The sequence below is a fragment of the Neurospora tetrasperma genome (genome assembly GCF_000213175.1).
Source record: "Neurospora tetrasperma FGSC 2508 unplaced genomic scaffold NEUTE1scaffold_2, whole genome shotgun sequence".
In the NCBI taxonomy this organism is placed as follows: Eukaryota; Fungi; Ascomycota; class Sordariomycetes; order Sordariales; family Sordariaceae; genus Neurospora; species Neurospora tetrasperma.
In genome coordinates, this window is record NW_009799100.1 from 249260 (window position 1) to 276739 (window position 27480).

General features: G+C 52.5%; 7 protein-coding genes across 7 annotated transcripts; 6 read left to right on the top strand and 1 right to left on the bottom strand.

Annotated features, from left to right (window-relative positions):
• Positions 1 to 2391: 2391 nt before the first annotated feature.
• On the bottom strand, positions 2392 to 3648 carry NEUTE1DRAFT_135699 (zinc-regulated transporter 1; the record flags this gene model as incomplete). The annotated part of the gene is made up of 1 exon (XM_009850641.1): positions 2392 to 3648. The coding sequence occupies one exon, from the start codon at positions 3646 to 3648 to the stop codon at positions 2392 to 2394; it is 1257 nt and encodes a 418-aa protein (XP_009848943.1).
• A 6036-nt stretch (positions 3649 to 9684) lies between these two features.
• On the top strand, positions 9685 to 11392 carry NEUTE1DRAFT_59309 (uncharacterized protein; the record flags this gene model as incomplete). Its single annotated transcript, XM_009850642.1, has 2 exons — positions 9685 to 10501; positions 10571 to 11392. The coding sequence occupies 2 exons, from the start codon at positions 9685 to 9687 to the stop codon at positions 11305 to 11307; spliced, it is 1554 nt and encodes a 517-aa protein (XP_009848944.1).
• Positions 11393 to 12029: 637 nt separating this feature from the next.
• Positions 12030 to 13658, top strand: NEUTE1DRAFT_108207 (uncharacterized protein; the record flags this gene model as incomplete). The annotated part of the gene is made up of 6 exons (XM_009850643.1): positions 12030 to 12077; positions 12120 to 12177; positions 12234 to 12354; positions 12527 to 12533; positions 12849 to 13073; positions 13251 to 13658. The coding sequence occupies 6 exons, from the start codon at positions 12030 to 12032 to the stop codon at positions 13656 to 13658; spliced, it is 867 nt and encodes a 288-aa protein (XP_009848945.1).
• A 310-nt stretch (positions 13659 to 13968) lies between these two features.
• Positions 13969 to 15636, top strand: NEUTE1DRAFT_120636 (2,2-dialkylglycine decarboxylase; the record flags this gene model as incomplete). Its single annotated transcript, XM_009850644.1, has 2 exons — positions 13969 to 14071; positions 14130 to 15636. Coding segments are annotated over 2 exons (1610 nt in total), but the record flags the coding sequence as incomplete, so codon positions are not given.
• Positions 15637 to 18716: 3080 nt separating this feature from the next.
• On the top strand, positions 18717 to 20572 carry NEUTE1DRAFT_77995 (uncharacterized protein; the record flags this gene model as incomplete). Its single annotated transcript, XM_009850645.1, has 4 exons — positions 18717 to 18864; positions 19258 to 19460; positions 19554 to 19626; positions 19683 to 20572. 4 exons carry the CDS (start codon positions 18717 to 18719, stop codon positions 20570 to 20572), a joined length of 1314 nt encoding a protein of 437 aa, XP_009848947.1.
• A 619-nt stretch (positions 20573 to 21191) lies between these two features.
• Positions 21192 to 23798, top strand: NEUTE1DRAFT_98857 (uncharacterized protein; the record flags this gene model as incomplete). The annotated part of the gene is made up of 6 exons (XM_009850646.1): positions 21192 to 21253; positions 21335 to 21887; positions 22266 to 22884; positions 22921 to 23260; positions 23413 to 23441; positions 23641 to 23798. 6 exons carry the CDS (start codon positions 21192 to 21194, stop codon positions 23796 to 23798), a joined length of 1761 nt encoding a protein of 586 aa, XP_009848948.1.
• Positions 23799 to 24515: 717 nt separating this feature from the next.
• On the top strand, positions 24516 to 25606 carry NEUTE1DRAFT_98858 (uncharacterized protein; the record flags this gene model as incomplete). The annotated part of the gene is made up of 3 exons (XM_009850647.1): positions 24516 to 24716; positions 24810 to 24887; positions 25139 to 25606. The coding sequence occupies 3 exons, from the start codon at positions 24516 to 24518 to the stop codon at positions 25604 to 25606; spliced, it is 747 nt and encodes a 248-aa protein (XP_009848949.1).
• Between the last annotated feature and the right edge of the window lie 1874 nt (positions 25607 to 27480).

The following is a 27480-nucleotide window of genomic DNA, read 5'->3' on the forward strand; positions in this document are numbered from 1 at the left end:
ATCCGCAGCCGGAGCAGTTACCCGAGCAGCCGCTACAAGAGGTGCATGAGCTGTTGAGAAACGAGAAGTGTCAGCTGTCTGTTCCGACAAACGAAGGAAGGCGAGTCGAGAACCCGAGGCGATGGTATAAAGTGGGACAGGAGAAGAAATGCGTACCAAGGAGACATCGTGAGGGTCGTTTCTTGGTAGAGCCGGGTTCCTTGATCCTGATGCTGTAGTAGAAAATCCCGAAGACGCGAAGGTTCCACTTTGCTTGAAGGCAGGTCGATGCAAAAGAGAAGAGGGGAACGATTATCGAGAGCAGGAAGAAAGAGAGTTCTTATACCCTCCCACGGAGCAACAGAGTAGCCCAGAAACTTCTGGCAGCTTACACTATTCATCTGACTTGTCAAAGTCAGCAAGTTGATGCCTTGGAAGGAGCAAGTTGCGACGAATGATCGGTGATTGAGATTAAGGCGGTCGGGGCGTGGCTTCCTTCCTCGTTTGGGTTGACTGTTTGGATGGGGTGAAATGAGCGGAGGGGCGAGGGTTCACCGGACTTTGCGCTATCGTCAACCATCGGGTAGACCTGGTTTTTTGTACACCGAGGAAGACTCCATTCCTTGAAAGGACGAAGAAAGTGGTGAGCAAACAGACGAGTAAAGAGCTTCAATAGAGTTCCTTCTCTGCTAAATCCACGGCGCGGAAATGAGCTCACTCCAGCGCCAAATCAGATAAATGTCCACGGATTTTATGCTATTGTCAATCTTTAAGATATACCTCAGGGCTCTTGGTTTGTCGTGCACTTGATAGTATTGCGCAAAGTCAGTCAGCCGAGGTCGATAAAGGTAAAGTAAAGTAGCTTCCTTCAACCGTCTGCGTCAACTGTGGCCGACGACATGACTGCTGGACACTGGAGAATACCCAGGTGATGGATGAAAGGAAGGGCGTGCAACGGATAACGGCGACAAACGACGACTCACTGAAGCAGGATATCCAGAGGACAAAAGACAGGTAGCATTTCACCGCATCTGTTAGGATCAAAACCCCTTCAACAATCCAGGTTACAAACAACATATCACCATCTTGATCTGATGGTTATTTCTTCATTTTTAGTTCCAATTAGCTACAAAATCAGCACGCCGTGGACACCCGAAACTTTAAACGGCCGATATTATGAGTACCTAATTCGATTGACTTAGTTCGTTTGCTAAACACTTATTAGGGGAGCGACTCCACACATTGCGTATGCGTTGTTGATTATCAAAACGATTTTTCATTTTGTTCGTTACTATCCCCCCGCGACGGTCGGATACCCTACCGAGCAGCTCCGAGCAGCTCCGAGCCTACATCGCAGTAACGGCAGTTTACGGTAAGTACGCTTTGCATACCTTTATAATTATATGATTTAAGCTACCTAATATCAGCCAATCAAACAAGGTCCGCTGGCTCAATGGCAGAGCGTCTGACTACGAATCAGGAGGTTCCAGGTTCGACCCCTGGGTGGATCGCTTTCTTTTTTTTTTCTGTTTTTTTTTTTTTGACTCTCGGCCGGGGTGGGGATTATGATGCTTGGCATCATCTTCTTCGGCCATGCATGCATGCATGTCGAACGTATTTTTTTTGTTTTTGTTTGTGTCTTGGATGGAATCTGAGCTTGAGTGATCGACTGACTGTTGGGGCAAATGGATTGTTGTTTCTTGAATAGGTTTGTTTACTTACGGTGGTCGTAATTGTCGGGGTGTATCATCCATCATCAAGGGTTGCCACCAGGATTTGGTTTTATTTGTCGTGCAAGTTCATGAAACAAAAGGCAATCTTTCCGATCGTTTTCCTTTTTCTTTGCATACTTATGCATCAAGGCACTCGGGCCCCCCTCCATGTATGCTGTTCCTCACAGGTCTTGGTCCTTGCCATGTCTAAACATGGATCGATTCCTTCTGTGCGAGACCTTGAGTTTCCCTACGATCCCCCCTTGAAACGACCAGATCTAACGGCCGGGTCATCCAAATTCACGAGGCGCAGTGACAAGGGCAAGCTGGGTATTACTTGTACAATTAAGCTACCCTCGTCTATCAACCTTCACAGGACGGCCTGGTTGTCGCCCGAAGGGATTACCACTATGACTATGTACTGTGTTCCATTTTCCGTCCCTGTTCCTTGATTCATGAGGTAACCCATCCCTTCCCATTTTCCTTCCATCATGCATTGATCCGTAACGCCGAACTTGCCAGCAAAATAAAGAAAGCAAAAAAACCAAATGCAAATGCCGAGGGGGTATCCATCCATGCAACCAAGCCAACCACAGATCCCTTGAACAAGAAATAACTCGCTTGCTCGAAAAAGTCAACAGTCATGACAACATCTTCTCCCGATCGCGGTGAGCCCCTTGGTGTGTGGAGGCCTTGTGGCTTAAGCCCACTTGCCAAGCAACGCCATGAGGATGCAGCCAGCGAATAGACAAGCCAGCATGAAGAGGATGCGGGTCTTATCGCGAGTGCGGTCGGGATTGAAGAGGAAGTCCCTGGCGAGGAGCTCCACGAGGCCGGTGTACAGGAGGATACCAGCCGAGATGGAATCCAACACACCCGAGATGATCGACGCAGTGAAGCCAGCGCTCTCATATGTGGTCGCCACCCCCAGACCAATAGCAAGGGCGATCGGAGTGGTCAAGCCATAGGCGACGCACAGAGCCCAGGGCATCCAGCTAAGGCGCTTTGGAAACGGAATCGAGGACAGACGGGCGCCGATACCCAGACCCTCAAAGGCCTGGTGGAAGACAACGACGGGGTAGAGGGTGGAAAACTCCTCGCCGACAACGCCGAGGTTGAGGCCGATGATGACCGAGTGAAAAAGGACGCCGAACTCGAGAATGAGGAAAGCTGCGATCTGCTCGCGGAAGATGCGCTCGGAAGCAGGGGACTCGCCGGTGAGGAAGGCGTGCGACTCGATGTCGATGGTGTCCTTACTAGTGTCGTGGCCATGAGAGTCGGTGGTGGGCAAAGCAGCAGTCTGGAGAGCAATGGGGGTCGGGGCGTCCTGATCGCCGGAGTGGAGGAACTGGTGACCGTGATGAGCGTCGTGGCCGGTGGTGGACGGCTTGTGAGGGCTGTTGTGGCAGTCGTCGTGAGACTCGGAGCTGTGGCCCTCGTCGGAGGAATTTGCGCCGTCGGTAGAGTGGCCAGGGCAGGTGGTGATGACCTTTTCGACGCTCACGTCGGCCTGATCGCACTCGTAGTTTTGCTCGACATACCATTCGACGCCAAAGTCCAGCAAGAAGATGAGCATAACGGCCGTCATGGCGATGGCAGGAGGCCAGGAGTAAGAGTCCCAGCCCTTGCTCATACCGACACAAGAGGCGGGGCCGATCTCCTCGTAGGCGGGATCGAGGAGGTGGATGAAAGCGGTAGCAATGATGACACCGGCGCCGAAGTAACGGGCGAAGAGGTAAACATAGCGCGGGATACGCAGACGGGGAATGCGCGTGGCCAAGACCGGGAAAAGGGTGGTGAGTGACGAGGTGGCCATGATGACGAACAAGGCCGAGATACGGAGACCGATACGACCATTGTAGTCGTTTGGAGACGAGTTGAGGTAGCAGACCACGGCCTTGGGGTCCACAGTGTCCAGGTCAACACTGTGAGGGTTGAAAGGCTCAGCAGAAGACATGTTTGTTGATAACACTATGATACTCGTCAGATGGCGTTGACGAGGAGAGAGAGAGAGATGATGATGAGGTTATAGGTGAGAGAGTAGAAGGAGGAGGAGAAGAAGGAGGAGAGAAGGTTGAAAGAAAGTGATGATGGGTTGAGGAGACGATACCACAACAAGCGAGGTAACGCAGAGCATCGAGCTAACTGCACAACGGGAGGGGCCGATGTGGGGAAACTTTGTGTCCGACGCGCGAGGTCGGAAGGAGGGAGGGGAGTGGGTGATGGATGAGCGACGTACCTGAGCGACGTGGCACTTGTTGTTGTGGAGCAAGTGTAGACTAGTTAGAGACTAGAGGTAGAGTCTGGCTTCGCTTGATGGTCGCGCTGGAGCTTCCACTTGTTGCTGGCAACTTGGGAGCTCGCAGACCAGCTGTTGTTGGCGGGGAAAAGGAAGTAGTTGAGATTGCTTCCAGAGAAAAAAAAAAAGTGTGTGGAGCTTTATACACGGCAGGTGTGCAGGCTGGAATCAGTTGTTTTAGAAATCCGGATTCCAGAAAGGCGTCTTGTCGTCCAAACTGCAATCAGCCGCCTGCGTTGGACTGTGATGCTGTGTATTGTGGATCGATCACACCAAAGAACGAGATAAAGTGACGGCAACGGTGGTGGTAACCAGAACTGAGTAGGTCTTTACCAGCAAAGGGAAGCAATTGAAGATAAATATCTGCGACCGAGACCGAAAATCGGAAGATGGAGCTGAGTGATGAAGTGATGGCAGCAGAATTTTCCAGACCATGGCCCGCGGGGTTCTCAAGGTATTATTATTATTATTAGGTTGAGTTGCTAGCTCGTGTCGGTTTCTGTTTGTATGGAACGCGGCGGCTGGGATGTTGTCATGCCGGTTTTTTTTTTTGAGGACCTTGATGGCCAAATGGGCCCTGGCTGGGCTGGGGCTGCTGATACCACCACCACTTTCCTTCCTTCTTCTTCGTTGAGGGGACCTTGTTGGCTGGCCAGCTTCCTGTTGGAGACAAGGAAGGAGCACCAACAGACCGCATGAGCTGCATCTCTGGCATGGCATCATATCTTATTCCTTCTCCACCATCTTCCATCGGGCTGTCGGTAGGGCTTCCCTTGCGGCTCCGGGGCCGTTCCCGTTGTTCAACTTGACAGTTCAAATTCGGAGATGGCCCGGGGACTTGACGTAAAGTGGATCGTCGGCTATGGTCCGTCCATTATATTGAGCCGCGAGTGCCGAGTACAAAGTAACCTCTTGTCAATCGGCCACAAGACAATGAAGCATTCCATGAGAGAGAGGATGATCAAAAGTGGTATATATCGCAATGGACTGAGGACCCAACAGTCGGGCCATATTTCATTGCGACGTTGCCATTTGTGCCCTTTGAGTGTAAAAAAGGCTCCTTTTTTCCGCGCAGATTGTCACGCATTTTTTGAATGGACCGGGGGCCCACAAGCGGGATGCTGGCCGTAGAGGTTCTCAATTGTGGTCTGTGCGCCGTAAGCATGACGCACCCATGGCCTGTGTGGCGGTTGCCTTCCAATCGTTGGACCATTTGCCAACTCAAATCACTGCAGTGGCCGCTAGAGAAGATTGGGATCGCACTGCAGTCCAGGTGGATTTTGGTGATGATCAAGCTTTTCGTCAAGCTTTTGCTTTACAGTGGTGACGGCGATGGTGTCTCCACTGGTTCTAGTAAATGATGCGGGGAACTCTTTCTCTGCTTCCGATGTCTTGTCTGGCGCGGGGTTTTGTTTGGAAGTTGTGAACTTGTGGGACGAGGGACAAACAGGAAGTGGAAGAGAAGGCGTCCAGATGGTACTCGCGCTTCGCAACCATTGTAGTACCGTTTTCCGAATCTATTCCTTATCTGGAGACTTTTCAATCTCGAATCTTTGTCCTATCTTCTCTGCTGTTGGATCGACTCAACCGCTCGACGTCAGTTATGGAAGGGGGAAGCGTTTGCCGCGGGAAAACAACCAATTGGAAACAACAGGGTCCTGATTACTAACAAGTCAGGGCACCCTGCGAAAGGGATCTGAGACATCAGGGTCTAGCCCTGAAATGTCTTGGTCGATTTAGGACAACTCCAAGTTCTCCTTCTCGGCCGTCGACATTCAAGACATAATCATATCTGTACCTCATGAACAACTTCCATCCTTCGCGCTCATCTTCCGAGTGTGCGAATTACACCTTGGATACACAAAACAGCAGCTTTACTAGTGGTAGCTTGCGACTAAAAAGTTTCACACAAGATGTGTCACCGTCTCAGCGCACTTACCGAGCCTCGGTGGATGATGTGACGGGGATACAACAACGGACGTTAAATCCTTTTACGGATGGGAACCGGCAAGTAACACGGTGACGCGATAGCTCCATTAGGTGCGGCGGAGGAAAACCTCCCCATCTACTTTACCTGCACCTGGGAGAATGAAATCAGATGGTCTCATCTTGGTGAACAACCATTGTGATTTCCGGCGTTACCTCGCTTCTCTTCAGATCGCACGCATTGTATGCAGCATACGGCATATCGTTAGCCGCGCCGTGAGTTTCACTGCTCGGCATTCCGTGTCTTGAGGTGCACAACACTTGACTTGTCCACGCCGGCCCGTCCCGGGCAATCTGCGCCGGCTTCGTGGATATAGGAATACCGGAGAAGGTATTTGAGTCCGGGCCGGAAACGGACGGACAGACGGACGGATGCGAGGACGGACGAACGACTCACGGACCACAATAAACTACTTACCTAGTCTCCCCGGATTGCCATGTGCGGTCACGAGAACCAAAGTAGTGGAAAAGGTAACCTTCTTGACGGGCAAACACCGCTTGTGTAGCGAGGTGACGATGGTGCGCCGCAAACACTTGGCTAGGTGAGGCGACCCGTGTCACGGAAATCTGTGTTTTTTCTGGAAGCTTGGGAGTGTTCTATCGATTGCGTCACCTGTATTCTCCAATTGATCATGAACCGAGACTGGGCTCATTGACCGTCTGTCAAGCAGTCAACCAATGGATTTTGTTAGTTGCCTGGTGCTATCAATTGTCGCAAGTTCTAGTGGTCATATGCGGAGTAGTCAGCACTAACAGTTACCTACCGTTCTACCGAGGCATGCTGTTAGTGCACCCCTCTGCACTCTGCACACCTCGTTTCACGAGCATCAGTTGAGGCAGCTTTCGTCCCAGACCACGATGAAGTCGAAGACTGAGCATCAAGACCGCGTCGTCTTTTTCTTTGTCAATGGGCTTTGGCCAGATATGACGGCGAAAAGCACCCTATATACCTAGGTAGCATTGTAATATATCAGCACGCCATGGCCAGTCCTGTTCGACCATGCCAGCGCCACAGTCCAACAACATCGGAAATACTCAATTTGCACTGCGCTCTCTGCATCGAAGGTTCCTGATATCCTCCCAACGAATGCGCAGCTTGTCTGTTGGTAACAGGTTTGAGCGATTGTTTGCTCTGGCAGGACCTAACGGCATTGATGATCCCGATGATGTTTCCAAGACGGAAGCGATCCAACCCGGGTGTTGGTGGTGGACATCGATCGGTTGACAAACAATCAGTACAAGACCGAAAGAAGTCGGACTGTTGGAAGAGAGAGGACCACCAAGAGAACTTGTTGTTTCAGATTCTCTCTCTCTACAGTAATTGCCGCCTTCCGTCAGGTAGTGATCTGGAGCTGACCGTCCATCTCCTAAATACCAAACAATGTACGAAACTCATAAAAAGGGGCAGATGTTACCTCGAATCGCTCAACTATTCCTTCAAAACTGTGCGAAGTAGCGACGGTTGTAGGTAAAAAAGCAAGTATTGACAGGTGGCGTGGGATGGGGTTGCGTGTAGTCCTAACCGTGCGAGATTTTTGTCGGGTTATGGTAAAGCACCCTTGTGTCGATGGCACGCCATGCGGACTCTCCTGATATGGTTAAAAGGGACAGGGTAGCGCTGAGGGCGGACATGTGATGCCCACCGGGGGTCTTGTTCTTGATCCTGCTCCGTGCAAGATGTGAAATGTGATGGAATGAGGGATTATCGACGAGATGAAATAGCGTACGAATGAGTAGTCTACGGCGGTTAGATGGTTGCACATGTAGGAATAGGTAGAGGTAGGATGATGAATGGCATTGTTGAGATCCGAGGTATGCAACGACAAAACAGATGGAATGGAAAGGCAAAGCCGAAATTGTGAGGACGATATCAGACACTGTTATGGCAGCAGTCATCAAAGTCTGCCTTGGAACTGACGTGTCAATGAGAGGAGCTGTAACAAATGATCAAACACCCCTTTTCTAAAACCCAAGAACTGCGGATATCATGACAACGGGCACAGCAGAGGGAATGATACGTTCTGAAAAGAGAAACTGTCAAAAAACCGTTGTTTCTTTTTCTTCGGAGTATTTTTCTGTGATGGCGTCGTCACTTTTTAGTGTCAACCGACGACAAGGACAAGGCCGTGAAACTTCGGCGTTTCCTCTCGTCAGGCACAGGTTTAGCGGTGTGGAGGCGGTGGATTTGGGTTCGGTGGATGCTCGTCCGGTGCCCGATACTGATGAGGCTCACTGTTGTTTCCTTCCTCTTTCAGTGACAATTGATAGCGGCGGTTCAGGGCATCAGACGCTACGAGGGAAACCCAAGGCGCCAAAATAAACCCCTCGTCCCTGCCTGTTGTCCGTGCCTGTCGCAACCCCAATTTCCCGGGTTTCCCTAACAATTACCCCAGAAAAGGCAGAACCTCCGAAGGACAATTGGACTAGGACAAGTCCCCTGTTTTTCCCTTCCCTTCTCCGTTGCCCTTTTTGTTCTCACTTTATCATCTGTGGCGTGTTTCCTGTTTCAGTGTTGCAAAAACTAAACACTCCGCGTATCATTCAAATACTTGGCATGAACCTGATCGACAGTGGGCAACGGTCGCTACAATCCAAACATGATATGTAACCGCCAGCAGGATTTCTTTCAAGCAGCAAACCTTCCATTTCAACCGCAACAGCAGTCTCCCCATTCAATACGACATGCCGATATGGCTCAATACGACGCAACAACCGATATTCATTTCGTTTCGCCCTTGTTTACTTCCAAATGGCCTAGTCTCCTATGCCGTACCTGGATCCTCCCTTCCCCAGATATCGGAATCCCGGCATGCCCCCACCGGCACTTCCTCGGTACCCGCACCCAGATAATGTACAATTCCTCGTCGACCTTGTCTCACTTGACCCGACCGGGTAGTTCATCTAATATCATTTGGTCATCTGCGATACACAGCAGCACGATATGTCACGATAGTCGACGATACTCGAGGTCAATTATTGCGGCCCTCTCTGGCGCACATCATCCATCACCCCCGCTTGTACAAATCAACCAACACTCCCTGGCGAGACATGCTCCTTCGTGTTAGCCCTTGATCTACACAAAGAACAAACAAAAAGCCATCGGGGCGCCCAACAGCAAGCCACCCGGGCCACATTACCAGGGGCGTCACCAGGGTTGTCATCAAGGAAGAGGTGACGTTTATATCTTGTACGCCAACCGTGCGGCACTTGAAATCCCTTGCTCCTTTTCGGGCTTCAAATAGGAAATCCACCCTGGACGAACAAAAAGACTAAAGAAGCCAAGTCACCCCCTCGAGTCGACGAGACCGAGAAAAACCTACGCCACATCTTTGACACCTTGACTAGACATGAAATTATCCTAGGCATCGGAAAACAGACAGGATCATGTCCCAAGCAGCAATGTGGACCGACGATGTCGATGCAGACCCAGATTCGGACCTCTCCTCGAGCGAGTGCAACGTCGACTACAAGAACGACAGGGACCAAATTCAGCAGGACCATCACTACCCACAACAGTCGCAGTCACGGACGTTTCTTGCTGCACCCCGCCCCGCGAATCTCGTACTGTCGAGATCAGCCTCCATAGGCCATGCCTATACAACTGACAGCCATGCCATCTCTCTACCGAGTCCTAGCTTCTCACACCGACTCTCCCGGATCCCATATCATCACCACGATGTTCCTGAACTGTTAACGAGTCGAGACGACATGAGCGTCACCGCCAGCCCTTCGACACCCGCACCCATCACGCCTACTTGTGACGGGTTCCAGTTCGACGACATTATCCACCCTTTATCGACACCTTACCGTTCTCGCCTCGGTTCAGCCACGTCCAGCTGCGGACAGAGGACACCTAGTTTGCGCCCGGTATCGAACATGTCGAATTTCTTTCCTGACGCCGATGCCGTCTCCATTACACATGGTCGAAATCTAGGGACAGCCGATACGGTATCCAGTTTATCTAGCTTCGAGACCCCAGAAGTCCAACCAAGTCGCGCACACATGCGGTCGATATCCATTGGCAGGCCAATGTTGATGATGGATGGGCCGCCCGGGAAGCAGTCGTTGTCGTCAACCACCAGTGGGCCGTTGGAGGAGAAAAGTCGAAATACCAAGAACACATCGCGTCGGATGGGCGGGTTACTTGCACGCATCTGGCCTGGATCATCGAGCGAGAGAAGAAATGCGCCAGCGGACCACAAGCGATCTTTAACGCCACACAAGCTAGACCGACCACAACTCGACAACGTCTCATTACCAAGCGCCGAACCATTTGGGCCATCGTCGTTATCGTCGTCAGCCAGCAGATCGGAATACGGGATGGTGCCAGCGTCGCACTCGCTTGGTGTCCAGACGCGGGGAAGCTCAGCAGGGAAAGACGGCGGCAGCGCGTTTGGCGTCGACTTGAAAGAAAGTATCAGAATTGCACCGTCAAAGATTCGAATATCTCATCGAGGGAAGAGCACGTCCCACCGATTATTTCCTTTGTCCGTGTACAAATGCTGCGAATTCATCCGCAACTCGGGTATGTCTCTTGCATCTCCGCTCAAACGCTCCCGTGGCACATCGCCACTAACCCTCTGTTGTCCTCCAGGATGCACCGACCCATCACTTTTTGCCTCCACCGGCAACTCGCACAACGTTGCCTACCTCAAATACGTGTTCAACAAGGGCCCGTCGTACGGCGACGACTTTGACTTTGACTCCTTAGGCCCCGAAGGCGACCCCTACACGCCCTACGACGCGGCCCGTCTGATCCTCATTTATCTTCGGGAATTACCCAAACCGCTGGTCTCGCAATCTGTGCTCAGAAGCTGGATCATGCTCGCCAGGCAAGAAGGGGCCATAGAACCAGCAGCTCCCAAGCTAGAAGACATGGGCTTCGACTTTTGGACAGAAGCCCTTAACCGACTCTCGTTACACAACCGAAACCTCGTCAAACACCTCCTCGATCTCTTCGCCGACATGTTGTTACGAAGCCGAGCGACAGCCAACATGCTCGCCGAAGCACATGGAGACAGAAAAGGAAAAGCCGCCGTTATGGGACAGCAATGGCAGGGAGGACACGGGGTGGTACATGAAGTAGACGCTCGTCGGCTCGCTTCCGAGCTGTCGAGCAGTATGTTTCACACGGATAATATGAAGCTGGGGAAGAAGGCGGCGGCTCATCCGACGCTTGCGCTGGCGTTTTTGATCAAGAAGAGGGGGGATTATGCGGCGAGAATTGGAAAGGCAGCGATGGCGCCGGGACATTCAAGGAGGGCGTCGGAGCTGTTTTTGCCGAGCACGAGGGAGATTATGGAGTGGAAGGGGGGGCAGAGTTATTCGTGATGACGGGGTCCCTCTATCGTCACTGTTCTACCATCATCGCAATGGAACAGGGAGGAGGGGTGCAGGCATCTATACCTGGGAATGGAACTTGGAAATGCATGATTCGACCTCAGACATTACCACAGGTGTAGAAGAAGAGGAGGAACAGGTCCATCGGAGGCTGGATCTCCATGGATGCGGCGGGTAGTTTCCTCGTTATTTGCAGTTCGCAGTTCGAGCTTAGATATCCGGACATTGATTGGAAGCAAGGAGCAAGTAACGCCATGTGTCAGAGATACCCCCCAATTTTATTTGTTGATTTCCTTTGTTAGCCTGTTCTTCGCTTGGATGCAAGTACCTTAAAGCATTGATTCCGGGTATTCTGTTTGCGTGATCCATCGTCATCGGTTCCCTCCTTGGTTCTCGAGCGTCTGGGTACGGCGGTGAGAACTAAGATAACCTGTCGTTCGCATCATCACCGCCACCGCTTAAGCGTCGTTACCAAGGGAGCTGGATGTGCATTTCATGATGAATACTCCAGCGGGTGTCAGCAGGTGTCTGCAGCCAAGATCGTCCCGGCATCGTAGGTATTGCACGTCGCTGACCTACCGTAATACACGAGAGACCTCATACCTAGGTACGTGATCTGGAGCGAACTTCTCAACCGCAGACTTTCACACATAAGTTCACCAGAAGCGCCAGCCTGCAATTTGCAGACTCGAAGGAAATTTTTCTGAACTGCAATGCCTCGATGTAGCTTAAGATCAGTGCATACAATATGCAAAGACATTGTATGTCAAAGCTGACACTTGTATAATTCCCTTCATCGGTAGCATCCAAGGACTTTGGATCTCTGTGTCACCGACTTTCCGGCTTCTGGGATGTTTAAATGTATGTATGTATGTATGTATGTATGTATGTATATATGTATGTATGTATGTATGTAGGTGTAGGGTTAGAAACCCTCTTGTTTGCATTGCATGCACGGCATATTGCGGCTCAAGAACGGTTTGATCCCCGCGCAGATCTACAGGCACACATCACAGCATTGCTAGATCATATGTCGAAGTGCGTGAAGTTGTTCCCTGGTCGTCAACGGATTTCCCGCGCGGTCAGCTCTTTCAGTAGTGTATGGAAAAAAAAAAAAAAAAAAAAAAAAAAAAGGTAGTAAAGAGCATGTAGTATGCATGCTATGGCCATCCATGGCTTGGAGTTATTTGTAGTTGCGATCAACAAACAGCTTCAAAGTATGTGTTGCCGAATCCTAGCAAATTGTCGCCGAGTGATACGGTAGGTACTCACCCGACCCTAGAGGTATTTTCGGATAGCTCCTGTCGTCCCTCCAAAAACGAATTAATATATTAGGCATACTATGCGATGTTGTTTCCACGAAGAAGCCAGGAATACCGCGACCCCAGCTAAAAGCGTTGCTCGTTCTTACTACCTCTATCTACCTGCCCTGCCCTGGTTTGTTGCTAATGTCCAGTCGTAGTAGCTTCGAGTCCAGTCCAGACCCTCCGTTCAGACAAACCGACCTGACCAGCCCAACTTTACCTACCTAGGTCCAAATCCAGCCAGTCCGGGCCGGTACCACCAGCAGCCCACGTGGTTTCTCCCCGCTCCTCCGCCTGTTGCTCTCCCGTCCCCGGTCTTGTTACTCTCCCGCTCCTGTCCCGCACCGCACCGGTCCCGCACCGGGTCCCGCCCATGTCGCTCGCTCGCTCGCCATGAATGGATTGTGTCCGTCCCAGTTCCGGTCGGTCCTGTATACCCATGAAATGCTACCGGTAGGTATCTAGGTACTCGTTGGGTGGATGTACATGTCTTATGCGGGATGCTCTTTATATTTTATGCGGGCTGCTTGTAGTTTTTCGCATCGCTTGATGTTTTTTTCATTACTTTTCGTTTCGTTTCCTTTTTTCTTTTTTTTTTTCCCCCTACAATCGTACCCATGTCTCCAACAGCCATCTCATCTCATCGCATGGCACGGCATAGCACGGCATGAAAAATTTCCATACCAGACCGCCCGCTACCGGCTTACTCGCAAAAACCTGAAGGGAGTTGCGCATGCCCGTCGCGCCCACCTGTATTACTGTCCACTGTCCATGACCTGCCTGCCCGGTTATCATCCGTATCGCGGCCTGGTACTCGGCCCTAGCATAACGCAAACGCTGTTGCAACCCAACAACGACTCAGCCGCTATCACTTACCTTATCAGATGTCAAACTAGCCGCAAGAAGACAATCTTGGCGACCTGGTTTGTTATCATGAGGGGAAACTTGGGGGTCTCGACTGCGGGGAAGCTGGAGGGGCAACACGGGATGGCTTGTTTCATCCACGGCATTGTGACAAGTTATCGTCGAATAGGATAAGTGTAGTCATGTTTGGCAAAGAAGGTAGGAGTGAGCTCGTGGTGCAAACTAAAAAGAAACAAACACAAAAAAACAATTGAATTTCGGACTTGTGCGAGCGGCTCTGTACCAACAACCGTAGACGCATGCCTTAAAAACAAGACTGTCCACTCCCGCAACTGTGCATTGTTCCATATTTGTCATTTCCCACAACTTCCTGATATTCCTCCTCTACCTTGACATTTCTTCAACCCTTACAAAGAGACAGCCACCCCAGGATTAATCATATTTCCATTTAGAAAGCTTCTACAGTACTCCCAGTAGCTCTACGCCATGCCATCGCTCCAAGCAACCATTGATCCTTTACCTGTCAACGGCAGCGAGCCGGAGAATGGCGAGCCAAAAGATGGCAGGGTCGATCAGAAATGCGACTCGTAAGTCAGGCGCCATCAAATTCCACGACAACACCAAGCTAACCCCCCGCCCCAGCAGCTCCAACGGCAACAACCTGCCCACTAATCTCTATCCCAGCATCACCACTTCTAACCACCCTAACCTCAACCACTTCGCCTCCTCCCACCTCATCAACTTTGGCACCACCTTCCTCCCCGACCTGATCGTCTCTGCATCCCACCTCTCCCTCTTCACCGCTCCCTCTCCCGGTTCCTCCTCTCCCTATGGCCGAGCAATAACAGACTGGACCTCCGGCCAGATGTCTTCTCTCCTCGGGCACTCGCACCCGGAAATCGTTTCCGTCATCAGCTCCCATGCTTCCTCCCTCGACCACCTCTTCTCCGGCATGCTCTCGCCGCCCGTGTTGAACCTGGCCAAGCGCTTGACAAGTGTCCTGCCAGACGGACTGGATAGAGCCATCTTCTTGTCCACGGGTGGAGAGTCGAACGAGGCCGCAATCAAGATGGCCAAGACGTATACCGGGAAGTTCGAGGTCGTGGGGTTGGGAGCGAGCTGGCATGGGGTTACTGCGCAGGCGAGTAGTGTGCAGTACCATGCTGGACGGAGGGTCGGGTGGCCGTTGATTCCAGGAGGATTGATGTTGCCGAGTCCAAATGCTTATCGGTGCCATCAGGGGTTCAGGAAGAGGAAAGAAAAGGGCTTGAAGGGAAAGGAGACAAGTGGAGAAGGCGGGAGATGGAAAGAGGGAGATATGATTGACAAGGGAAATGGAAAGGAAAGTCAGGAAGAAAACGAAGAAGAATGGGAATACGACTGGGAAGCCGAAATGCTTTACGGCTGGCGACTGATTGACCAACAGTCATGCGGGTCTCTGGCAGCCGTCATCGTTGAGCCAATCCAGTCCTCAGGCGGCATGCATGTGCTTCCGCCTGGGTACCTCCGCAGGCTCAAAACTGAATGTGAGAAACGTGGCATGTTGCTCATCGTTGACGAAGCCCAGACTGGAATCGGTCGCACGGGGGAAATGGTCGCGGTCAACCACGACGGCGTGGTTCCGGACATCTTGACTCTGTCCAAAACTCTGGGCAACGGATTGCCGTTGTCAGCGGTTGTGACTAGCCATGCCATCGCCGACGTTTGTGCGGAAAGGGACTTCCTCTTCTATACCACGCATGTTAACGACCCTTTGCCTGCCGCCGTGGGGGACAAGGTGCTGGAAATCGTTGTCCGAGATGACTTGGTTTCGCACGCTCGACGGATGGGGGAGATCCTGCACTCCGGGCTCAACCAGCTCAAAAATCGGTATGCTTGTATCGGCGATGTTCGAGGTCGAGGGTTGATGGCTGGGGTGGAGATTGTCGAGGATCGAAGAAAAGGGAAAGAACCCGGGTTGGAACTGGCCAAGAGGGTCGGAGATCGCGCGTATGAACTTGGGCTCTGGTGTAATCTGAGTACTCACCCCAGCTTTGGGGGGACGTTCAGAATTGCACCGCCTATCACTATAGGCGAGAAAGAAGTCAGGGAGGGACTGGCAGTGTTGGAGGAGGCGTTCAGGGGGGTCGAGGGGACGTTGCCTCTGTACTGACAGGTAGACAGCTACCTGTAGTTTGCATTGGATTTTGCGTTGTGTTTATGTGGCTGTCAACTGTGGCGTTTTCTTGGCTTGCCCCTTTTCTTCTTCTCGTCTATGGCTGACTGATTGTCCGCATCTCAGTGGGTAGTTCCCCGGGACTGGCGGTGGCAGTGGCAGTCTGTTTGTCGGCGTCGATGTTCGGTATGGTTTCTCTCACGAGCTCCACGAGCCGGTGGGAGAGCCCAGCGAGAAGGTTGCATGGGGAGGTTATGAGCATGGATTATGCGGCTGAGGATACCTGTCAGTTGGTGGGGGCGGCAGGAGAGGGAAAAAGATGAATTGAGAATGGGGACTGAAATTGAGTGATGGAAGCAATGCTGCTGATGGGAGAGACCGACATAGCACGACACAAAGCATTCGTCCGCTGTCCCGGCCCGAGACTTGCAGTTGGCTAGTGCTGCTCGATAACGATTACCGAACCGATTGTTGCTGGACCAAAGGGGGTGGTGGTTGAATGAAGCGACAAAGTTGAGGGGGTGTGGTGGTTGATGGATCAAACAGCGAGAAAGTGGTGGGGGGAAGATTGGAAGGCGGGAGAGAGTCCGACTCATAAACGAACCGTCACAGGCACGATGACATGGCGGTACATTGCGTGTGGACCCACTTTGGTTGAATCAGCCAAAGGCTCAGGGACTTGTCGAGTTTTGGGGACACTCATCACCACGAGATCCACGATTCGCAACATGGACTGATCACTTTTAACAGGTTGAGAATCGGGGAAGAACTGGGATTGTTTGGAGGAAGCTACCGGATGGACCCAAGGCAGGTTGTGATATGGTCGGGTTGATGGGGTGATGCATTGTCAGGCGGACTGTTGGGGAGCAGAGATGCCAGGCTGTTTGTTTTTAATTGGCCAAGGAGGGGGTTAGTTCGACCAAGCTGCCCACGCGCCCTCGGTCTTGCACATTCTGGCATACGCAAGGTTCGTTCACTCCTTCCTCCATGTCTTTTAACTACCTACACCCAGCTAACCCGATTGATGAATGTTTCTGCCTCTAGCTCTGCAGCCACAATCGTTCTAGTCCCGTTTGGATCCCCCGAGTCAGATTGAATGTTCATTACTAAGTGGAAGGCATGTGATGGACGGCGCTTTTAGTTCAGAAGAGTATTAGCTCGGAAATAAAGGCGTTCTCGTTCGTCCACATTGTTGTTTCATCAATGTTTCAGGATTCATGTCATTGATCCCTATCCTATCCCCTGGCCTCAGGTGCTTACCAGATGAACATTGCCCTCTCCGTGTCATCGTGGTCCACCGTATAGCCACACATTATCAATCATCAGCCGGGCTACCTTTGAACCCGAGATGGAGGATCACCACCTGGCATCTACCAACCTACATGCGATGGGTTTGATGTAGGACCAACCAGATGCTTTGTCATGGAATTAAACAATTGAATTTACAAACACAATTACTGAGCGTAGTCCAATTCTGCGCTATTCCGTCTTGCGATGTTCATGTCTCTACATGGTCGGTCAGTGGGTCATAAGTCACGGCGTCGTCAATGAGCGTTGTCGAGGACCATCAACAAAGCAGTCTTGCAGGCAGCACACACATACAATGGGTCTTTGGATGAGGTCGTTGACCTACCTAGATGGTGATTCAAGTGGTTGGCGAGGGATGTTCGAGGGGACAAAGCGGGCTGCTATGGTCGCCATCACAGCACGGAAAACCACAACTCCTTCCGGCCACTGGATGGAAAAGGATTCGGATTGTCTGGCTATCCACATTTTCTTCATGTTGATCCCCTTTTTCTGCGCAATCTGGGAATTCCCAATGTCAAGTTTTGTCCTATCGCTTGGGTACATATACCCCAACAAATCGTTCATGTTTTCACGGCCATACAATTGTTATCACTACACCGTCGTCAACCAGCGTTAGCGATGATCATGAAAGAGGGGGCTAGTGGTGCCGTGGTTGGGATGAACTTGAACATGCAAGGGGTCATCGGGTCATCCGTCATGGCAGTTGCCGTTGGTACCACCTAACCCGGATGATGGTTGTCAGAGAGGGAAGGAGGCGACCTGGTCGGCACCACAACACGGCACAAACCCGTCCATTCCTTCCTGGAGTCAGTCAGGATTGGTGGCATGTCCACATTTTCTTCACGTTGAAGCAGACTGCTATTGTCAAACGGATCCTTCTCTCGTCATCGGCCATGTTATCGTCATTGTCGGGCAGTCATTGGTTGTTACAGTATCGTCATTTACCGCGGTCGGCAATCTATCACCAGGGTGTTCCGTATTGAGTCCTCGAACAATTCAACATGCCGTTCGTGTTCAACCTTTGTGGACGGCAGTTGTCGGGGATTAGAGGAAAGGAAGGGACCTGGTCGGCATGGCAATACAGCACGATATGGCACAAGGGTTGACCAAGATTGTCTGGCGTGTCGAAGCTCTATTGCCGTTGATCTCCAGATGCTTGTTCGAGCACGTTGACCACTCCGCTTCGGACATCGAATCATGTCGAATCTGCTGAAGCAGGATGGTCTTGGGTCGTCATTGTCCAACACCAGCAATAACACTAGCATCGTGATTGACGGTCAGCGTCGTCAATGATACGGCATCAGGAGGATCTCTCTACCTCTAGGTTTTGTGAAAGATACAGTTATCCCTACTAGGAGGAGGTGCCTACACTGTGCCACAGGCATTCTGCCCCTTTCGGCTTCTCTTGGCGCCTTTGACGTACCCGTCCCCGACCCAAGTGGCCGGATCGTGAGCGAGGCCAGCAGCCAATCGCCGATGCCCTTCTCCTTTGGGTACCACCGCACTAGTCTATGGCGCTGTAGTGTACTAACATCAATCGAGACCCGAGTCAGCTGACTTCGCGGTTGCGTACTTCAATCGACGACATCCCGCCATCGCAACTTGTGTCGTCGCCGACCACTTTCTCTCGTCGTCATCCGTATTCATCGGCAACATAGAGAGACTACCCGCTGTCTCAACACTCGACCCCGCCAAGACCCCCGACGACCCCCGAAGAACCCCAAAGCCCACTAAAGACCTGGTCCCTCAATCGCTGTCCATCGCCCACCATGGCCCATACCGCCCACAAGAACCCAAAGAAGGAGATATTCGAGGCGCCCGAGGTCATCGATCGCAAAGCAAAGGTGCTGGCCGACTTGATTCGAAAGTCAAAGCATTTGGTCGTGTTTACGGGCGCGGGGGTATCTACATCTGCCGGTTCGTCACTTTCCATCTTTCATCGTGGCTTCACTACTCGTTGGGACTCAGGGCGTTCACCTTGCCTGTTTGGAGAAGAGGGGTATGGGCGCTTGAAGACCAGGCGACCTAGTACGTCGACAGAGTCGTCCAGGCACTTCCCCTACCTGTCAAACTCCCATCATTATCCTGCCCTTACCCCACTTCTCCACGGCCGGTACTGGTGTCAGTGCTGGTGCCAGGCCTTCTGTCTCTAGCCTTGGTTCTCCCTGCTGCTGCTACCTAGCCTTACTTCTTCCTGCCTTACCTGCTACTTCACCCTGCCGCTAGCCTTGCTTCCCCCCCTGTTAGGTGTTCTCTTACGTACTCGGCGCTCTCGGACGGCCGAGCTAACACAAATATGACACCTCAAAGGCATCCCGGATTTCCGAGGCCCCGAAGGCGTTTGGACTCTGATGGCCCAGGGGCGACAAGCAACCAAAAAGTCTGTCGACGTGTTGCAAGCAATACCAACAAAGACGCACATGGCACTGGTGGAACTGCAAGAGAGAGGAATATTGAAGGGGCTCATCAGCCAGAATTGCGATGGACTGCATCGCCGAAGTGGCATACGCGCTGTAGGTGACGGTCCAAGTCCTCCGGGATGAGTTACAACCCCGTTGATACAAGCAGCTGGACGCTGACCCCATCGTGTGGCCACGTAACTATAGGACATGATTTCGGAGCTGCATGGAAACACCAATATTGAGTACTGCAAGAACTGCGGAAAGGAGTTTCTGCGCGGTGCGTTTAATCATTTTATGTTTTTCATGGCTTCGACAGCCATACACTAACGGCAGCAGATTTCTATGCCGTAGCCCCGGATAACCGCCCCCTCCACGACCATCGGACTGGACGGAAATGCCCCATCTGTATGACGCACCCTCTTCATGACACCATCATCCACTTCTCTGAAGACCTCCCTCTCGGCCCCTGGACGCGAGCCGAGGCACACTGCGAGAAAGCCGACCTCTGCCTGGTTCTGGGTTCTTCCCTAACCGTGACACCGGCAAACGAACTTCCCCAACTTGTTGGTGAGCGTGCCGCCGCTCAGAGAAAAAAGCAACAGACGCAGCAACCAGACACAAATCTCGTCATTTGCAATCTTCAGGACACCGACCTTGATTACCTCTGCCCATCACCGGACCACCGAATATATGCTCGGACCGACGATTTAATGGAGCGAGTCATGCACTATCTCAGCCTTCCTGTTCCTGACTTTTACGTGCGGAGAAGGTTGATTGTTGAAACAGACGTAGACGCAAACCCTGCAGGAGGCAGGCATGTGGTTACTGTCAAGGGCGTGGACGAGGATAACAGCACACCTGCCAGCTTTCTGAGGACCGTCAAGCTTGTGACAGCCGGGGGAAGGCCACGTATTGTCAAGACTGAGCCTTTTGTGCTTGGGTGGAGGGGCAAGATTGGAGACATGGAGGAGGAGCAGAACGGTTCTTTGGCAGAGTGTGGGGCAGACGAGGCTAAGATCAAGTCGGAGACACTGACTTTGGCTTTGGAATTCATGGGAAACTACGGCGAGCTGGGCTTTGAGTTACAGCACACTGTCCGTGCAAGCATGCCGGACAACGAGTCGAATCCAGAAGCGTATCAGCAGAGACAGGTGGCGTCTACTGTGTATGAACTTGTTTACAATCCGCGCAACGGTACGTGGGTTGGGTTACTGTACAGGTAATATTGAAAAACTGCATGTAGCCTTGGAACACCGCCTCATTTGTGCTGGAACTGCCAGAGTGTATGAACTTGTTTACAATGCCTGCAACGACACGTGGGTTACGTTACTGTAATATTATCTGAATAACTGCATGTAGTCTCGGAAGACCGCCGCATTTTTGCTGAAAAGGCCAGATGGACATTTGATCTTGTCTGCTTTGATGTCCAGGAAAATGGCCCGACATTCTGGTTTCCAATCTTATAAAAGAGGCTGGTCCCTCCGCTCTTCTCGGTTGGATTTCCTCTCCTTCCTCGTGCACAGCAAGCTTGAAGTCCACACTACTACCAGATAAACAATATCTTGACAGTACTTTGAACTACAAGACGCCTTCTCAAACTATACCTCTACCAACCCACTCTTCACCTTTGCTCTTCTCTTGGGACACTGATCTCAAGACCCAACACACACAAACACACACTCGACCAAGCTCCGCGGGTTACACCGTTCTCTCTCTCTCTCTCTTCTCTCTTCCTCCTCTCTTCTCTCTTCTTCTCTCTTCCTTCTCTCTTTCCTCTCTCTTTCCCCACCTTCCCCGCTTCTTTCAACCTCTTGTCCCCCTCGCCCCCACTTCTCAGTCACCATGTCCAACTTCGAGGCCACCGAAGCCGTTGCTACCGCTCTCTTTGGCGGTGATGCCAATGCGTATGCCGCCGCCTTCGCCCCCGCCGATGTTCTCCCCGCTGCTGGCTCCGTCCCTCTCGCTAGCCCCGTCCCTCTCGCTAGCCCCGTCCCTGCCAACCACCCCGTCCCTGCCGCCGACGACGGCTCTTTCGCCGACGCCCTTTTCGCTGCTGGCCTCGAGGACCCCGACCTCGTCTTTCCCGCCAGGCCCACCCCTCTCGCTGCCTCTCCTGTCCCTGTCGCCGACGCCTTTTTCGCTGCTGGCCCCGAGGAGGACCCCGCCTTCGTGTTTCCCGCCAGCCCCGCCCCTCTCGCTGCCTCTCTCATCCCTGCCGCCGTCCCTGCCGCTGCTGCCTTCGCCTCCGTCCCCGCCGCTGCCGTCGACAACAGCTCATTCCCCGCCGACGGCAGCTTTTATCCCGCCGACGTTGCCAATCCCGCTATGTCTGACAACGAATTCAATGTCGACATGGGTAATTTCAACGGCGACGTTGGTGGGAACAACGGCGATAACTTTTTTGAGTTTGGGATGGGGGAGGCGGTGGACGGCAACAACAACGGCAACAACAACAACGACGACAACAACAACGACGGCTGGGCCTACCTCTACAATAGCCACGGCTTGGTCAACGCCGACGGCTCCGTCAACGTCCAGGTAAGTTTATACTGGTGTGTTTGTAGCTGATGGTTGTCTTGTTGTTTAAGTGCTTGCTGTTTTGCTGTTCAAGTGCTTGATGTTGTAACCTTGCTTCTTGTTGAATCTACGTGCGTTGCCTTGATGTAACTGTTCTGCTTTGAGTTGTTATTTGATGTTGTAACTGTTCATCATGTCTGCCCCTTTGCTCGCATTGAAATTTAGTCTACGCTGCTTGTCTTTGATGATCACTGGTCGACTCTTCCTTTGCCCCAAGATGTATCGTATTGGTCCGTCAAGTCATTCTTCCGTTTACATCCCCCATGACAAGCCATCTCGCTACCGCTGTGGCACCAAGGAAACATGGTCAGTCACTAACATAAGGTCATCATCGCTTAGATGCCCAACAACGATCTGGACGATCTGCTCAACGACGTCCCGGTTGCCGGCACCCCCGCCCCCAGCTCCAACCAAGCGGACAATCTGGATCCGCGCCTTCAGGCGGGGGAGGGATATGCTCAGGGTGGTATGGAGGCCCCGCAGCCGGTTGTGCCTTCGCCCGTGGTGCCTGCTGTGCCTTCACCGGTGATGCCGCAGCCGAAGCCGGTTGCAGCCCCTGTGCAGCAGGGAGTACCGCATCCACAGGCGGTACAGCCCCAGATGCCGCCGCCTCCCTTCCCGCCCCCGTCCCAGTTCCCTGCCCCGCTCCCGACCCCGACCCCGACCCCGACCCTGCTGCAGCAACTGCAGCAGTACCAGCAACAGCAGTACCAGCAGTACCAGCAACAGCAGTACCAGCAGTACCAGCAACAGCAGTACCAGCAACAGCAGTACCAGCACCAGCAGTACCAGCACCAGCAGGGGCAGCAGCAGCAGCACTACCAGCAGCAACAGCAACAACAAGGGCAGCAACAGCAACAGCAGCAGCAACACCAGGAGCACCAGCCCTGGAAGTTTGCCCAGAAGGTCGGCCCCAAGACCTTCCCCCTCAAACTCCGGGCCGAACCTCTCCCCAGGGGCAACCACGGCCCCCAAGACCTCGCTGCTAGAGCAGCTAGTGCCTCGCTGGTAGAGCAGCTGAGGCAGCATAACCCGGCGGCCTTTGCCAACGTCCCTCTCCGCCAGGGCCAGGCCGGGCAGCCCTCACAACCTCTCCCCGGCCCCCAGGTCCCCGCTGCTCCCGCGGCTGCTGCTGCTGCTGCTCCTGACGCCGACGCTCCACCTGTCAAGCGCGGCCGCGGCCGTCCCAAGGGCGTCAAGAACAGAGACCCCAGGCCCAAGGAGCCCCTCCACAGGGTGCGCGGCGGTGCTGGCTCTCGGGTAGCCAAAGCCAGGCCCAGATCAGCTGCGGACGGGGAGCAGATACTGGCTGCGGCGGCGGCAAACGAGGAGCCGTGGCCGGGGGAGGAGATGGAGGGGGTCCAGCACCAGCACCAGCCTCTCCGCCTAACGCACAAGGAGAGGTTTGCTCTGGGCTTGAGACAGAAAGCCCAGGGGGAAGCGGAGATGATTATGTCGCAGCGTGCTGGGCCCCGGCCAAGGCCAGAGGAGATGATGACGAAGGAGGAGTGGATGGTATGGAGGCGGGAGCAGGAGGAAGAGAAGAAATGGTTGATGCAGGAGATCTTGGACGAGTGGTTCCAAAGGAATCGGGAGGAATATTTGGAGAATCTGGAGGACGATGGGTTGTGGGTGTTGTCTCCGCAGACGTTGTTGACTACGCCCAGGGCTGACCAGTATAGGCGGCCGCTTCGGGATGATAACCCGGATGAAGACATGGATGTGGATGTTCCTCCGGGAGGTAATCCTCAGCCAGGAGGGCATCATGGGCATGTTGACCTTGAGGCAACCATCCAGGAGATGAGGGAGCAAGGTCCACTCACACCCGCTCAGGAAGAGATTATGGCACGAGCTTTAAATAGGAGTAGGTAGAATATACCGGTTTTCTTATAACAATGTACTCTCTTTCAAGCTGTCTCTGTCATGTGACGGTTGGGGCTTCGTCTGTTGAGGTTGATATCTGAACAGCGAAATTGACTTTGATTGTCGCAATTATGGTTTACACAGAGACTACCTACCTAGCCTACTCACGTGGTTTCCACGCTGATGAACAGCAAAAGTGTGTCCCTAATGGTCTTTTTTTCCTTTTTTTTTTTTTTCTCTTTTTTTTTTTTTTTTTTCATTCTCCCCGAGCATGAATTGATAAGCCCGCGATAAGCCCCTATTTCATTGTTTTGACCCACATTTTCGGAGAGCGGCAGCAACATAGTGCATCAACCCTAACCCCAACCACCACTTATAAACCTGCAGGTGTCTGTCTGTCTCCCCCACCAAAACGTCATTGGTTGGATCGCTCTTGAATTGGAGAGTTTCAGTGGCTCAAGTCGGTGAAATCGGCTACCGAGTTAACCGAGGTGACGTCATGCACTTTTTGCTGGACTTGTTGACCTTTATCTATCGACATGTAAATAAACATTCACGGTTCGTTGTACAGTGCCTCGCTCGCGACTGCAAGCCGCCTACCTACCCACCTCTATATACTACTTTAGTATTGTAGATTCATATCCTCGTCAACTCCTGCTCACACGACAGTACTACACCCACTGCTTAGGTATCTTATTTCCTACAAGCATCGACATTCCAACCACCATGACCGTCCAGAATACCGACGCCGCTCTCGGCGAGCAGCAGCCCTTGGGCGACCAACAAAATGCTACGGCCGCCGAAAAGAAACCAAAGAATGAGCATAGATGGATCTGGTTCGTCACGGGTCCGACGGCATGTGGAAAGACGACGATCGCCAAGGCGTTGGCGGAGAATTTGAATCTCACTTATGTCGAGGGTGATGATGTGAGTTTTTTTTTTCTTTTTTTTCTTTTTTTTTTCTTTTAGTTCTTCTTGCTTTCACATACTGCATTAACCTGCGGGTTCGTGTGGCTGTAGCCAACCTATGACTTTGCTTGCACACTCACTGCACGATGCCGTCTTTGCACATTCCCCTACCCCGTCCTGCGCCGTCCCGTCCCTTCAGACAGTACCTACCTCCGGTACTCTACGACGGAACCTCTTCCGCTCTCCTTCGGTCTCTTTCCATGGTCCCTACCTACTTATCGCCGAGATCCCAATGGGAGGGTAAGGGCTGACAAATTGCCTCTCCCGTTGGAGCCTCACACATGGCTTCCTGCATCATGAACCTCACTGCATCGTGAACCTCACCTCCTCACCTCACCTCCTCCACCTCAACCACACTTACAAACTAACACGACTCAAAGTACCACCCAAAAGCCAACGTCGAGAAAATGTCCCGCGGTGAACCCCTGACGGACGCCGACAGAGCAGGCTGGCTCCAAGCCCTCGCCGAGCACGAAACCGCCAAACCACCCACCTCCTCGTCTCCCCATCTCGTCATCACTTGCTCTGCTTTAAAGCGGCACTACCGCGACATCCTCCGTTTGGGGTCTGAACATGCCGGCGATTTGCGGATTCGCTTCATCTTTTTGCAGGCACCCGAGGAGGTGCTCACAGAAAGAGCACACAACAGAAAGGGACACTTTGCAAAGGAGAATTTGGTGCATAGCCAGTTTACGATTTTGGAGATGCCGCATCCAACAAAGCCAAAGGAGGAAGGGGGCGAGCCGGATGTGCTGGTTGTGGATGTGGGGAAGGAGAAGGGGGTGGAGGAGGTGGTGAGGGAGGTGGTGGGGAGGGTGAGGGGGGTGATGCACATGGGGAGGGATTAGAGATGGGTTACTAGAGGTAGAGGGAGGATTGGGGAGGGAATGAGGGGAGATGATATTGTGTGGTACGAAGTTGTGGTGGTTTGGGTTTGGGCAGTGGCGGTTATACCTTGCATGTCCCTGAGTTTGAAGTGGTGTTTGTGGTCTGCTGGCAGGTGATGGTATGAGGTGACGATGATGGAGTTAGGACCATGGGAGTCTTTAAGTTGTAGGGTCAAGCGTTTGTTTGGTACGTTTCTTGGGAGTTCAGTCTTGGATGAAGCTACCTCTATCAATGATCCCGTATCGCTTGGTGCAAGCCTGTTTTCCTGCGACTTCATGTTGGTTTGGTCATCCGCATGAAGTGTCCTGGTTTGTGAGGATGAGACGGGGAAGTGATGAGGCGATTGCAGCATAGTGATTGTTCACCATGTGCCAAACCTTCACACTTCGCAGCGCATTGGTTTGGGGAATTGTGGATTGGGTATCCAGCATGGAATACCTGTTCAAGTGGGCATGTTTCTTGTGTTGGAGATTGGAAAATGCGAAAACAGAAAACCGCTTGTCACACACTGGAGACGACCGGAAGAGGAGAGAGGGTTACAGATGCCGGTGAAGGGGAAGCTGCCCATGGAAGAAATGGCCGCGCATGGCCGCGACTTCCACATGTCGTTTGCTTAATGGGAAACTCTCCACACCAAACCTGATGGACTGTCCCGTGAATAGCTCTATATAAGGTATGTTCTCTCCCCAATCCTCAAGGTTCCTTTTCTTACCCTCTTCACCATTCAATGCCGCTTGAACTTCAGGCGATATTACCTCCATTCACCAAGATGCCGCCCTCAAGGTTCAAATCCAGGTGGAGGCTCTGGACCTGGTATCCAGAACACTTCACCACCACAATGTACGGTCCGCCATGAGCCCTTCACTCGCTCGAAATCCGCACAGTTTTGATCGCTATAAATATTCCACCTTCAACTCTCGTTGCTCATCGCACAATTCTTGCTTTCCGTTACCCATCAACACCACCCACAAGCACTCACTTGGTCAGAAGTAAAAACACCAGTACCTCTAGGCACAAATTCAGAGCCCAAGATGTCTTCAGTGTCGCTAGCCATCCAAACTCCAACCAGCTTTATCACCGCAACTACCAGGCAATAAACCATGGCTGCCACCGCGTTTACTGCCATCACCACGATTATTTCGACTGTGTTCACATCCATCCAGTCGGCGCCGGTCCTCACACCCACCGCCACCACCACCGGCCACATCTCAGAACCCTCCATGACAACCAATGCCTCCCCTGACTCCTCAAACTCGTCCTCGCCTGCACCAAAGCCATGGGTTTCAGAGCCCTACTACTCGGGCACCTCCTTCCTGGCCTCGGTGGCAAACATCTTTTACATGATTGTTTACACCCTCCCGCTCGGTTGACAGCAAATCATGGCAATTCTCTTTTACTTTCAACGGCGAAGAGAGGCGATTGCCAAACAACAGGAAGAGCAAGAGTGGAAAGAGGAGACGCGGTACCATCAGATTCAACAGACCAACGGAATCAACAAGATGGCCGAGCTGACGCGACAGCTGGTGACAAACCAGCGCATTGAGGAGAAAGCAATGGCGGAGGCGCGAGACCATCAAACTCAGCAGATCGAGGAAATCAGAAAGATGGTGGAGCTCCTCGGTTCGGTGGTACTGGAGAACAATGGGTTGAAGGAGGAGAATAAGGTGTTGTGTCAACGCCTTGAGGACCTTGAGTCGCGGATGGAGGGGAGGGAAGCGACGAAGGGCCTAATAGAAGGGATGGAGAGGATGACAGACAGCATGAGGTCGGTGGTGACGGCTGTCCAGGGGTTGAAGAGGGTGTTCAGAGTGGGCCTGGATGCACTAGACAACAG